Source organism: Lissotriton helveticus, chromosome 2_1 (genome assembly GCF_964261635.1).
Source record: "Lissotriton helveticus chromosome 2_1, aLisHel1.1, whole genome shotgun sequence".
Lineage (NCBI taxonomy): Eukaryota > Metazoa > Chordata > Amphibia > Caudata > Salamandridae > Lissotriton > Lissotriton helveticus.
In genome coordinates this window covers 95,342,009-95,356,305 of record NC_136059.1, presented here as the reverse complement: position 1 = coordinate 95,356,305, position 14,297 = coordinate 95,342,009, and the positions used below count along the sequence as shown (strand labels likewise).

General features: G+C 43.5%; 1 protein-coding gene across 4 annotated transcripts in view; it reads right to left on the bottom strand.

The window, feature by feature from the left end:
* Positions 1 to 14,297, bottom strand: part of ATP6V1B1 (ATPase H+ transporting V1 subunit B1) — a 989,440-nt gene that overhangs the window by 22,016 nt on the left and 953,127 nt on the right. For all 4 annotated transcript variants that reach the window (XM_078674535.1, XM_078674534.1, XM_078674536.1 and 1 more), the window contains 3 exons: positions 12,481 to 12,620; positions 7,151 to 7,252; positions 4,539 to 4,636 (listed from right to left, as the gene is read on the bottom strand). In XM_078674535.1, coding sequence (XP_078530661.1) covers positions 4,539 to 4,636; positions 7,151 to 7,252; positions 12,481 to 12,620 — 340 coding nt within the window. The remainder of the gene's footprint in view (positions 1 to 4,538; positions 4,637 to 7,150; positions 7,253 to 12,480; positions 12,621 to 14,297) is intronic.

Genomic DNA, 14,297 nt, shown 5'->3' with positions numbered 1-14,297 from the left:
ATTGTTGAGGCGACAAACTAATGCAAAAGCCTATAGCTTCTGCTCCTAAAAGGCCCTCAATCGGGGTAGTCTGGCAGTCAAAGTCTTCCTTATAGATCAGAGCTAACCCTCCTTCCCTGCCACAATGGCAGTCTTTCTTATGTATTTTATAGCCAATAGGGATGGCGTTCGTAATGGCGCTGTTTGAGGGGTCCGCGAGCCATGTTTCTGTCCAAAACAATAGTTCCAGAGCGTCCTTATTCAAAAGGTCAAAAATGTTGACTGCATGTTTCTGCAGTGAGAGGACATTTATTTAAACTGCAAGGAACAAAGTCCTACCTTTCTTTTTCACAGTATTAAAATGAGTTTTCTATCCCTTGGTGGAGAGATTAACTAGAAGTCACACAGGGGGCAAATATATTAATTTTTAAGTAGGAGTAGAGGGGGTTGAACAACAAATGTGTTCACAGGGGTAAGACTACAAAGGAGGTCTCTACTGCAGCCAATGGGTGAATTACCTTCTGGTCTGTGACGGGCAGACTGCCTGCTGCTGGACGCGTCCACGCAGCGTGTCCCGCTTTATAGATGTGGCTTGGAACAGCTACCGTGTATTGCCCAAATATGGTGCCTATAGTTGTCCTCAAGTAGTAAAAAAATGGCAGCATTCCGAAAAAAAACTGTTTTTTTCACTGCTCCCACCTCCCAAAGAAAGTCAGAGACTAAAGTGCAAGAGCGCGATTTTAAGTGCAACCAAAAAATTCAAATTCAAGTCAATAGGTAAGATTAAAGGACGAAAAATCAGAATTTTTCACAGGCTTAAATCAAACTAACTTTGTAAAGATAGCTGATGCGCCCACTGCGTGTGTTCACATAGCATGCCCCGCTTTATACATGTGGCGGCTTGCAATAGCGTGAGCGCGCACTGGCCAAATATTGTGTCTGTAGTTGTCCTCAACTAATAAAAATGGCCGCTTTCAGGAAAAAACAATGTTTTTAGCTGCCCCCAATGAATGTCAGAGCCTAAAGTGCAATATCGCAATTTTCAGTGCAACCCAGAAATTCAAATTCAAGTCAACAGGTAAGGTTATAAGATTAAAAATCAGATTTTTCACAGGTTTAAAATGAACTAACTCTCAGCATTCTAATATTTTGATGTAGCCTTATTGCCCACTGCCAAGGGCTATACTGGATGTTAGAGGCTCTGAACCCCAGTTATATGCCTGACCAGTGGGCGAGGGAGATTAACTTTAATTGACGGTATAGCCCGAGGCATCATGGCTATAAGTCTATTGAATATTCCACCAACATAGGGTTCGTTTCCTAAATTAAACGGGGAGAAACAGAAACACAAACGTTAGAATGTAGGAGCTGAAGCCTATACCAGCCATTATTGGCCCTGAGACACTCCATTGTCCTTTATGGAGCTCTCAACATTTTAATGTCATAATATAGCATTATGGTCCACTACCGAGGTCTAGAATGATTGTTTAAGGCCCGCGCCACAGTCCAGGCCTATAACAAGGTAGCAAGCCATCAACAACCTTTATTGCCAGAGGCAGAGGGGCAAGAATGATATTAGAATAATCCACCCACTGATTGGAGGATGTTCTAAAATAAACATGGAAAAAATGAAGGAAAACCATTGGAACGTTGGAGTGTAATGTCCATACCAGCCATTATTGGCCCTGAGATACTTCATTGCCTTCCATAGAGCTCTCAACTTTTCCTTTTTCAAAAAGTAGTTAGTACCAGCACTCAAAGCATTCTGATTGGCTGAACCAATCTCAGCATTCTCTACAGAGTTCTAATCCTAATGATGCAACATTAGGATTTTTGCTCTAAGTGCATCGGACATACTATATAGTATCGCTCATTATTCCAGTATATGATTATTATTTTGGTTTTGATTAATATTCCTGTACATGATTATTGTGTTTACACCCCTTAAATCATTATGTTACATCGTTTTGCCCATCCTTCGCTCACCTAGGTGTATAAATGATCTATTAGATGCTCACCACTTGAGTCAATGCCTATTAGAAGCCCCATTTCACTCATGTTTAGATTTTATTTTGGTATTGGCTAATATTCTTGTATACGATTATTTCACTTACTTCCCTTATATCACTACGCTCCATCATATAGCCCACTCCTCGTCCACTCAGCACTTATAATTGAGTTATGTGGGAACTATTTCATTTAATGATTATTATACTCCCCATGTTTGACTCATGTTTTGATTGTTACCTTTCCCTATAACTGTAAAGCGCTCTGATATCCTTCGGGATCTAGTCCGTGCTATATAAAACTTTATAAATAAATTCACTGAGCTTATGTCCTGCAAAGAAACAGCTGAAATTGCTGTAAGGGTGCCAAGTGAGTGTCCTAATTAACGGCACTCAGTTCCATCAAGTGACCAATGAGCAGTCATGTAATTAAAGTTGGACCTGTGCTAAAATGGAAAAAAACTTACTCTGAGATCCCACAAATTAAAAGTGATGGGGTAGTCTCAGAAATGGGGCGGATTTAGGAAGGATCAAGACACGAGGAGCAAAATCTGAGATTCAACGTATACTTTTAGGTGTTTTTTTAAAAGCTCTTCCCCAAGAAAACTGGCAATAAGGACAAATATGATACAAATATGCCATGTCCTACTTACTTTAAGCACACAGGCTGCAGAGATCTTTGTGTAGCTACCAAATTCTGTGCTAATATAGCATACGATAAATCTGGTGCTTTGTGCACTTCCTGGCGATATTTGCATTCACTCTGGTCACAGCTATGACATATCATAAAATAGCTCTGAGGGTTGATGCGTCTGCCACAAAGCACAGCATGTAAGAGGCAGGTCAAAGATTTTATGTAGACTGTCGACGGGGTTACTACTTCAGTTGTAGAAATAATGGCACGTCCTGTAGGTCACAAGTTACTTAGGACCAGAAGTATCAGTATTATGAATAGCGGTGAATGAATTGCGATTCTCTGCAAATTTAGCGATTCCTAGTGGGTCGCAAATCGCCCTACCTCATGAATATTAATAAGGTAGGTCGCAATTTGCACCCTTTAGGAATCCCTAAAATCATGGGGATGGTGGCCTGCTGGGGTCAAGAGACCACCATATCTGTGATTGCTTTTAAATAAAGCAATCTTTTTTTTTTAATTCTTAAAGGAAAATGGGTTGCATTTAAAAAAGAAAAATGAAAAGTTTTCTTTTCGTTTTTTAAGAGCAGGCAGTTGTCCGTGGGACCATTGCCCCCTCTTAAAAAAATTTTTGACGAATATTCACAAACGGGAAGGGGTCCCTTAGGGATTCCTTTCCGTTTGTGAATGGGTTATCACCTATTTTAGGTAGGTGGTAAAATGTGAATGTTTATGGACCGCTAAACATTTTTACATACCACTGAGATTCGGTACTAGCAAGGGATGCCCTAAACACGCCCCTTCCTAATACCGAATCAGTCTGCGAATCAGACCGTTTGCAACCAGAAAAATGCCTGCTACATCTGGCCCTTAGTGAGTTATGAACTGGCATCCAGGAGCTGCATGCAAACTGCAAAGCATACGTCTACAACCTTACTGTTTTTATCAGTTTTTCTTTATTCTTCCATTGCTAAAGGTTCCTTTGGATAGTAATAAAGACTTATTAGTACCTACTAAATAAATGGTTGTCAGTGTAATTACTCATTTATAGAGATGAAGCTAACATTCTTATGGTGCACGCATATCACATTCATACGAAGCTTAGACAACTCAAAGACTTGTCCCCAAATCATAGTTCATCGCTCCAGCATGTGTGAAGTGGCGAGCTGATTGAATTTGTTTCTAGGTATTAGACTCCAGCTAGCAGCCATTCAGGAGGAGACTTGAACAAAAGGGGTGCTGATGGCCCTTTAAGTGAGGCATTTGTGTTGGACCCAACGCAACTGAAATTAAGATGCTCCCTCCTCTCCTGGTTGAGGAACTGAAGGCAAAGCTCACTTCAGTGCTACTGAATTTATCCTAGTGATGTTACCGGGGAACAAATCTGCACATTTCTAGGACGGGCACAGATCTGGCTCAATCTGGGACCCTCATGGATCCCCATCATTTACAACCCTGATTTGGACAATCTAGCAGTTTGGGGTCAGATTGCACTCGGTGTCATGTCTTTAATAAATGGAGCCTTGAGGTCAAGTCTGGGACTTGTGAGTTTCAGCACATTTGAGGAAGCCTTTAAATCTGTTACTTTAAATCTCCTCGAGCCACTGGTATCTAAGTCTACTTTGGCTCAGTGAGCTTCTGTGACAACCAGCACAGGAATATGTAGAAATATGTAAACATTTTGGTAGGGACCAGAGGTGTATCATCATGTAATTTGGTGTTTGGTATCACCAGATCCCCCTTTTCTCCTATTTTGCTAGATGTCATATAAGCTAAATTGTAGCTCTCTACATCAATCCATTGGCAATTCCCATATAACTATATTGATATCCCATATGTCAGCTAAACTCCAAACCCTTTTTGACTTTTGATGGAGTCTGGAACCCACGGAGATGATTCTGGCAAGTGGATCTACTCACGTGGGGTCGTTTGCGAGGTTCAGGAAGAGGCATACGTTCTCCATGCTCCCGTTCTCCTCAAAGTCACTCTTGAAGAAGCGGGCTGTTTCCATGTTTACCTGAGAAAAATTCCGAATCATTTTGGTCAAAGCACAGCTGGGGTGGGCATGGTTCACAAACCTTTTCCCTAGAGTAAGTTTAATTTCTACCTGAAAACGTTGTGATTTGTTCATAATAGAAATTCGTAGTTCTGTGTAATTTATGAACTAATTGTGTGCGAGTGTGTGGGAGTTCCATGGGGTGAAACGATGTTAAAATGAGTGACCAGACAACAGAGTTCAGAATTTGTGAAAATGCACTTAGTCGAAGATTTTAGAGATATTAATAAAAGATTATAAAGGCACTTGATATACGTTCAGGCCGCCCCCCCCCCCCCCCCCCCCACCTTGGTATTAGTGGTTGAACAGTAAGATGATATAGGTTAGTCAATCCAAAATTCACGAGATAGAAGTAAGAAAGATAGGCATGTATAGAGGGACGAAAGAAAAATAAATGTTGTTTTCAAATTTCGAAACGTTATGCATGCAACTGAAAAGTTATGGACTTGTAAAGTCACAGAAGTGGGTGTATCTCAAGTTTCTTTGTGTGTCCCATTCATTGATGGAAGTGTTCTCAGCCACAGCTGATACACAACTTGCAATCTTTGAGAATGGGCTCCAATCCTAACTGACTCATAGGCGTAGATATACCTGCTCGTCGCGTCACAGATTTACACCAGCCATCTTTTGCATCACGAGGTTTTGAAAGGGACCATAGTTTCCGGATTCTGGAGCATCTCTGAGAGGCTCAAGGCAACACAAATGTATCTCAAAGATTTGCACTGATGCCCAATTTACACCATCTCCCACTACCCACGTAAAATACTTCTCTGCTAATACCACTCTCTGATTTTTTTTTTATTGATTTGCTTTTGATGGATGTTTTTCTGGCAGAAACAGAATCGATATTTCTAGAGACCTTGGTTAAACAAGAGTGAGGTGGGGAAATAAACGACAGGGACTAAAGTTTGGAGTTACAACGTTTTAACTTAAGGCTCCATTATTACAAAACAGTTGGAATTTAGACTGGGGGCATTGTCCAATTATTTATGTATTTGTAGGGTCCAAATGGAAAGTTTTATATATGGCGGTACTTTTATAAGATTATTTACAATTCTAGAGACTGGGTCAATGGGCCATATAAAAAGAGCATTTTCAGGCTTACGCCTGCAAATGTGAGGAACCTATCCTAAATTTACAAAGTTTAATCAACTTCCATAAATCGGTGAATTAAGAGCGCATTTCTTTACACAAGTGTGCAAAATTATGAACTTTCATATTTTGCCTTGAGTGTCACTTGTGGGAGTCCCCAGGGTTGTGCCAGGGGCACTTGAGGGAAATCAACATATTTGTTGTGTACAAAAGCCTAATGAAGTATGTGCACGAGTAAGGTACAGCTCGAACTTCTAAAGGTAACTCCGGTAGAAAGTGTGAAAATCAGCACGAATTACCCCAGTTTTCACAGGGAGGTGGAGAAGGGCAGCCAGGTCCTGATTTCACTGCTCGCACCAGTGCACATGAAACCTTGCAATGCCCCTAAAGGACAAGTGGGGGCGCTGCAGTTCCCAGGGAAGAAAGAGACATGAGAGAAGCACGTGGCGCTTCCAGGTCGCGGTGCATGTTATTCCTGTCCTGGCCGAACGCAGCACAGAGGGGAGCGGGTAACATGTTGAGAAGGAATAAAGGTGATGAGGCAAGGGTCACCTGAGGATGGCGCTCTCCGAGTGACCTGCAGCTACAGGAAGGTCAAGGGAGCGAGCGATATTTACTTAACACTGTTACCTGAGATAGGTGTGAAGGGGAGGTAACTCCAAGGTATCTATGAACAAGGTGACCATGACCTGAGGAAGGTGTGAAGAAGAGGTAAACCCAAGGTATACCAAAGTGACTGTGACTTGAGAAAGGTGAAGGAGAAGCAGACCCAAGGTATCTATGACCAATGTGATTGTGATCTGAGGAAGGTGTGAAGGAGAGGTAAACCCAAGGTAACTGAGACCAAGGTGACTGTGACCTGAGGAAGGCGTGAAGGACAGTTTTACCCAAGGTATCTATGACCAAGGTCCCTGTGACCTGAGGAAGGTGAGAAGGAGAGGTAGAATCAAGGTGTATGCATGGCTTTCACCTTCAGTAAGGAGCTCCCCTTGTTTTTATAAGCAGACCTCTTTCAACAGTTTACCTATTGCAGTCTGCTGCTGTCTCTTCCTTGCAGTTCAGGAACAAAATACCAACCTCCTGCTATTTAAGCGCCAAACTGCACCAGCATCACTGCCAGGGTCATCTCGCACCAGTCGCTGCACCCCATTTAGTTATCATGCAGGGTGCTCAGTCTTGGCGCCCCGTGCTCATGATTTGCATGGTTTCTCATCCGCACAAAATATAGGTTAAATTACAAACACTCACAAGTGACAAGTGCTGGAAAAGCATGCAGCACCGGAATCACCATAATTGGGTCTAGAATGTATCTCATGCACTATGTAAAGGAGGTCAGAGAATGGGGAGTGGGGCAATATTACCCCATTTCTGCATTATACTTACACCCATAGCTGCAAAAACGATAGCAAAGTTGTCTTCGCTGTAGTCCATCACGTCTTTCGATTTTTTAACCAACCCCGCTTGTCGGCAGATCTGAGCTGCGATCTGGAAGAAGGAAGAGCAATGACATTCATTAGCTTTAGCTACCCTTAGTACCTATTGACTTTTGTGTGTTGATTTATGTTCAATGTGCACTAGTGCCATACTATTGAGAACCACACAAACGTCACAATAAAAAATAAAACAATTCGGCCAAAGATTTACAAAACACAATCCAACCTCGTCCAGCAGCTGGACGTAGAGACGACTGAATTCTCTCTCCCATACTGATTCATTCACAGATGACAGTGACCGACCTGACCTGCTATCCTTCTGAACCTGACGAGCACATTAGGCCGCAATAACCATCAATAGGAGCTCGGCCGAGCCCTCACACTAAAGCGGCGATAATGAGCTTGATAATATGCCCTGGAGAATTCCGATAGAAGCCCATGTTCACACCAGAACATGGAGTTCTATTGGAATTCTCCAGGGCATATTATCAAGATCATTATCGCCGCTTTAGCGGCAGTTTTCTGCCGCTAAACCGGCGATAATTTTTAAAGCTGTTCTTGATAATATACCTCTACATTTGTAGGGTACAGGTAGTGTGTCTAATTAGGCAAAGCCTTACAATATACACAGGTAGGTAATAGTGTCTGCAGAGATTTACAGCTTAAGCTGCTATAGTTAACTTGGATGCATCCAAGCAGTTTAAATGGTAGTATGGTTAGTGGAGGAGTGTGGCTCACTGATTAGAGCGGCAGACCCTGATGCAGAGGTCTGGTCCGGGACCAGGGTTCAATTCCCAACGCGGCAGGGTCCTGAGCCGAAAATGTCCACAGACTCGATAATTCTCGCCTCGGTGCCTATTCTAATCATGGGGTCCCACGCTGCAACTCTGGGCAATAGTTGCTTAATCTCCACTACAGCGGCCCACCCGCTGCGGGATGCCTGGCTTTCACCCTGGGGATACCCAGTAGGGGTTATCTCACAGGGAAAAGCCAGGACGGGTTCCCAAGGCAAGCACCTTGATGCCTTTGGGCGATACGTGCGCTATATATGTCGCAATACGCAATACATATGGTTAATTAGGTATAGCTAACGCTGACCATCCCGTAATCCGATTAATCAAGACACTAAGAATCTTTCAAAAAGTAGAACTTTAACACCTTTCTTGAAGGTCATAGAGGAGGGGTGGGGTTCTGCGGATTTCTGAAAGTAAGGTGTTCCATTTCCTGGGCACTCGTCCTAAAGGATTAAGAGTAGGTGCTTTCTGTGTTTTCATCTGGGAGGGTCAAGGAGTAGAGAGGTCGAGCTTCTCAGTGTGCAGATTCCACGGCTAAGGTGAGTTTCTGTGGCAGGTACTTTGGGGTTCCTTGATGCAGTGCTGTATGTGAGATACAGGCTATCTTTAGGATGCCACGTGCTTCGATATGTTACCACTTTCGAGTGATGAGAAAGGGAGTGATCTGATCACAGCGACCTGTTCTGGTTGCTAGTCCTGTGTCAGAGTTGAGCATAGTCCTTAGGGGTGTATGCTGAGATTTGAGCCTCCCAGAAGCACGGCATTACCATAATCTAGCCTGGGGATTACAAGGGCTTGTACCACATTTTGTTTTGGAAGCTGGGTAATGGAATGAAGGGCTTGATATTCCCAAGAAGCCTGGGCTGATGTAGTGTGCCTTTGGTGGTAGGGTTGATGTGGGTGATCATGATTAGTTGGTTGGAGAGGGAGATTCGAAAGATGTTATATTCATTTGTCTTCAGAATGCAGTCTAGGGCGTTCAGGTGGCCTTGCCAGTTGTGTATTGGGGGTGGGCTGGGAGGGGTTGGGGGGTTGGGAGGGGGCGATGAGAAAGCAGTCCGTCTTCAGTGAGTTCAGTTTTAAGTGGTTAGCTGAGAGCCAGGCTTGAATTTTTGTCAGTGCGTGGTTCAGATGAATTCTATCCTCTAGGGAGGTGATTTTAAGGTAGAGGCTAATGCCATCAGCATAAAGATGGTACTGTATTTGGCCTGGTGGAAAATTGAGGTATGGAAGTTCCATGTATAGATAAAGAGAGTTGGAGCTAGGATGGAGTCTTGAGGAACTCCTTGGTTGACGTCTTGGCTTTGATAGGAAGTCCTTTAGTTTAATTTGTAGGAGGAGATTGTTGAGATAAGAGGAAAACCATTTGAGGACTGTCCCACTCAGACCCATTCATGCATTTGGATTGGTTAGTAGAATGCTGTGGATAATAGTGTCAAAGGCCAAAGAGAAATCAAGAAGTATAATCAGACAGGATTCTCCTTTGTCCAATACTGTGAGAGCATCATGTATGGTGTTGAGGAGGGCCCTCTCATTGCTGCAGCCAGCTCTGAAGCCTAGTTGGTTGTGGTCATATAATCCATGATGTGTTGGTTCAGCTGTGATTGTACACTTTTTTTGAGAACTTTAATCAGAGAAGGGAGATTGGTCAATGGGCGCAAATTGTTTAGGTCTTCTATGCCAGGTCCAGGTTTCTTGAGAAATGGTACAGTTTGGCCCATTTTCTGGCAATCTGGCACTACACCTTGTGAGAGTGTAGCTTTGATTATTGTAGATTCTGTACAGAAGGGAGTGATGAAATATCTAAAATTATTGACTACTGCGGTGTTTGACCTCCAGGATACAGCTTCAAATCTTGGCAGCTCCACTGAGCCTTTCATCCTACTGAGGTTAACAAAACGAGTGTTGAGAAACATTAAACAGGGGTTGGCAGATGGGTTCACCACCATGTGAAGGCAGACTCCTGTGGTACAAGGCTCCCTCCTCTCCTCTTACAGTAGCTAGGCAGCTCCAAGAGTCATTGCCAGGCCCACAGAGTCTTCCAGTAAGGTTAGCAGAAACGAGGTGATGTCCCCTCCCTTCAGGAAGCTGACAATCAGCAATATCAGTCCTGAAACACAGCAGCTCCTCTCCTTAAGCAGAATCAACTCTAACTGGAACAAGTGGGGACATCTGGGACCTACTTTTTTGTGGTATTTTCAAACAGGGGATGCAAATGTACTGTCTGGGTTTAGAAATTGGTTTGGTATGGTTGCTTTCATAGTTCATCTTTGCACCTGCCGCGTGGACATGACTTTGTGCAATGTTATGATTCCTCCCAGCAGGTAGTGGTGATGCATGTTTCAAGCAGGAGTACCCACAGCATGAGCTCAATAAGCACTCCCGGAAAACTGCACTTTCAATGGTTAACCGTCTCCTCCACAATTTACCATACAGCAGAACTCAGAAAGGACTAGTCAGCAATCTCTTGCTTAAAAGTTCACAAAGAATTTCCAAAGACAGTCCTATCTCAATCCCTCCACATCTTCCTCACGAATGCAGCAAATACAATTTCAGGGGGGCCTTTCACAGCTGCCATCTTGCACCATGACAGGCTTGGAGCAATCCAAGATGGATCTTACTGGTAAAAGCATACATACACACTTGTAAACAACATGGAGTCCTGCTTCCAAATGCCATGTATGCACATACTCAATATTCACACAGCGATGTCAAGGCTGGGTCTGGTCATGAGCCACGAGTGGAGCTTTACCTGAGCGGACCAGTCGGCGATGACACAAGTCTCAAACCATGGGGGCACACCAAAATTAGACAGAGACAACACAGTCACTGTGACAGAGAGGACATGTCTCCTATAATGCACTAAGACTATGGCATATATCTCACACACTGGAAACACGCCAACACTGGAACTGGAGCCACACTGACACTGAGCCAGAAAAGACACATCTCAATCACTACGACATAACAACATGTCTTACGCATGCCTCACACATGTCTAAAACATGTCATATGAGGTTTATGGCAGGAGAGTAGTTAGTTTTGACAAGAACTGGTGTACATTTCAAAAGGAGAGTCATGTGAAAGGTACTGTAATCCTTGCGCAAGAGCCTAGCACTGAATGATATTTACTTAATTTCATCAAATAGTGCATGAGGTCTTGACGGGGCCAACCAAGCATGCCGTCCGTATCCGGCATGATGCCACCAGTTCCTTAGAACGGCGAGATAAGCTGACTTTGGCCGCCCCACTCTTTGACTCGGAGAAGTTGGGAAAGCTTTGGAGGACAAAAGGGTTCGACAAATGGGACCGAATAAGGATCGCTACCATTGGGGATGTCTGGGGTAAAGGTGAGATCAAATTGTTTATAGAAATGCAGCCGGAATATAAATTGACGAACTCTGAATATTTTCGTTATGCGCAAGCCGGCATTCGCTCCAAGCTGCTCTGCCCAGAGACGTTGAGCCCCCTAGATGGCCACCTCCCTGAAAAAACGATTTCTCTGATATACAAGAAGCTAATTAATCATAAAACTGATCCCCTTGGTGTGTTGAGGACTAAGTGGGTCCAAAACGGGATAAAATTGGATGACGAGGATTGGCAGATGGCAGTATCCTCCCCAAGAGAGGTAGCTATCCCGGCTCGGCTTAGGCAGGTTGAACTAAAGGTGCTGCATAGGGTCTATGTCACAGGACCCCGGCTAGTACATATGGGTCTGTCGGATTCTAGTCTTTGTAGGCGTCAGTGTGGTCTGACTGGTACCTTTCTCCATATCATTTGGGAATGTACACACATCGCCGAGTATTAGCGCAAAATCCATGACACTATGCGTAGGGTGTTGGGGATCTCGTTGTTGCCGGAGGCAAGTACGTGCCTCCTGAATATATGGGGGGCAACCAGACTAAACTCGGCACAGACACAATGGGCTACACTGGGCTACATGATAGCTAAAAGGAACATTGCCCAACTGTGGGGAGCTGCACAGCCTCTCACCTTGGAAGGATGGGAATCAACTTAGACTGGAGTATGTTTAGGGAAAAGACTGTCTATCTAGCAAGGGGACACCCTCGGAAATGGTCAAAGGTATGGGGTCCCTAGAATCGCCACAGAGGAGAGATATATGTGCCACCCAGAATTGTTGAACTCGAGGTGCCCTCTTCCCCTTGATGTCCCTAATCATGTGTTTATGTGTTTTTCTGTCCCCCCTGATGCACTATCAGAATTAAGAAATGACCTCTGTACTGTGATGTTGGCTGACTTTTTGTTTAATAAAAAAGAATTATTAAAAAAAAATAGTGCATGAGGTAAAGGATTGAAAATTGATTTTCCCTCAATTTTTTTGCACCATTTGGACACAGAAACCAGAAAAGATATTCCATTCCAGATATATCCTCTATAATTTTGTGTAAATGTGGCTTCTAACATATGTGCTTTTTCTGGGCACTATTCTTTCTATATAGACTCCTGCTCGTTTTTCTGGCCATACCTCATTGTGCGGGAGGCCGGCAGCAGAGAAAATAGGAATCTTCTGTCCTCTGGCGATGCTGTTCATGACGTCGATGGGTGAGATCCCGGTCTGAATCATTTCCTCCGGGTAGGTTCGGCCGAAGGGGTTGATTGGCTGTCCTGAAACACACAACACACTCAAGATGCAGCATGAGGAAATAAATCACACTCATCTTCTAATTAGTCAACAATGAATCGCCAACACCGTTTACAACATTTATGTTCTGTATTGACTTCTATAAGGCCTTCTACGAGAGCTTACCAGCCAAGGTGATACTTCCACTGCAGAGACCTCCGAAACAAGCAGCCCGCACCATCTCAGAGGTAAAGAGATCCAACCACATCTCCCTCACCTCGATTGCACTACACTGGCTTCCCATTAAGGAACGATCGGACATCGAAGACCCATAAGGTCTTGTATGGTAGGATACAAAAGCTCCCATCAGAATTCCTACACTTTATCGCCCCGCTCATGGCAAAAAGTCCTTGGTCAAGTGCTCCTAACAAACAACATACAGGGTCAACCTCACAAACTGTATTTTCTTCGAAGCTTTGGGGGAAGAACTCTGTACACACAAGGCTCGCATTCTGAAACTTGCTTCATCATCGTTGAAGACAACAAGACTTCATGAAGTTCTCATCAAGGCACTTAGGGGCATATGTACAATGAACTGGCAGAGTGCCTGTTAGCTGAGCTCCATCAGTTCAAACAAGCTGGGATGCGTCATATTTACTATGATGGAGCACTCCTGCGTTCCCCTAGTGCTGGCGCTAAATTAAGCTGCCTAGCACCAACGCAGGCACACTTGCACTGCAGTGCAAGGGTGCCTGCGTTGGAGGGGAATGATTGTTAATGTGCAGGAGGGTGTCTCTTCCTGCACAGAAACAATCCAGAATGAAGATTTGAAACTCCTATGTGTGCTGCATTGTGCAGCACACATAGAAGTTGCAAATCGCAATTTTTGTATGATTGTTTATGTGCAGGAAGGGACACCCTCCTGCACATAAACAATCATTCATGGCAGTTTGCTGTTTCTTTATGTGCTGCACAATGCAGACCACAGAGAAAAAGCAAAGACGAGGAGAAAGTGCCCATTTCTCCTTGCTTCACCATGATAAGAACAAGGTTTCCCTGGTCTTAAATTTGGCGCTGGCTCCTATTTATGCCACCCTTGTAAATAGGAGTTGCTGACAACCAGTGAGCAGCGTGTGAGCCAAAAGGACGCAGTGGGAAGACCTTTTTGAATATAACTAAAATTGTTCTACCTTCCGTATATGCTGAGTCTGAATACGATTGGAGGCTGCGTTACGGAGGAACATTGTCAGTCCCTGCTGCCAGTAAAAGAATTCAATCAGCACATTGATATCAATATTTCAAGTCTCATGAGAGTGGATATCAGTTCGGTGTCCTGAGGAGAACCCCATAAAAGATGATTCAGTGGCTTCGAAACCCATCATTCGTGCACCTAATGTGTCAAAAAATTTGGTGATTTTAGAGTGATACTGTAATCCAGGGGATCATTAATTGTTAACAGTTTGTTAAAAAACTACAACTTGGTATCAGAAGTTATGATTGTTCAGGGGTGTACTGTCCATTTATAAGAGAGCAGTTGAATTCAGTTTGAAGTGCCATCTACATAAAAATATATATGTGACTATTTTTGAGCACTTTTTTTATACTTAACAAAATAGGAACTGACTTTTTATATTGTTTTTGTTTCATTGTTATGTCAATTTTTATTTCTTTGTTTAAATTGTGTCTGAATCCACTGTTGAATTTTGATTTATGTTGTGAGG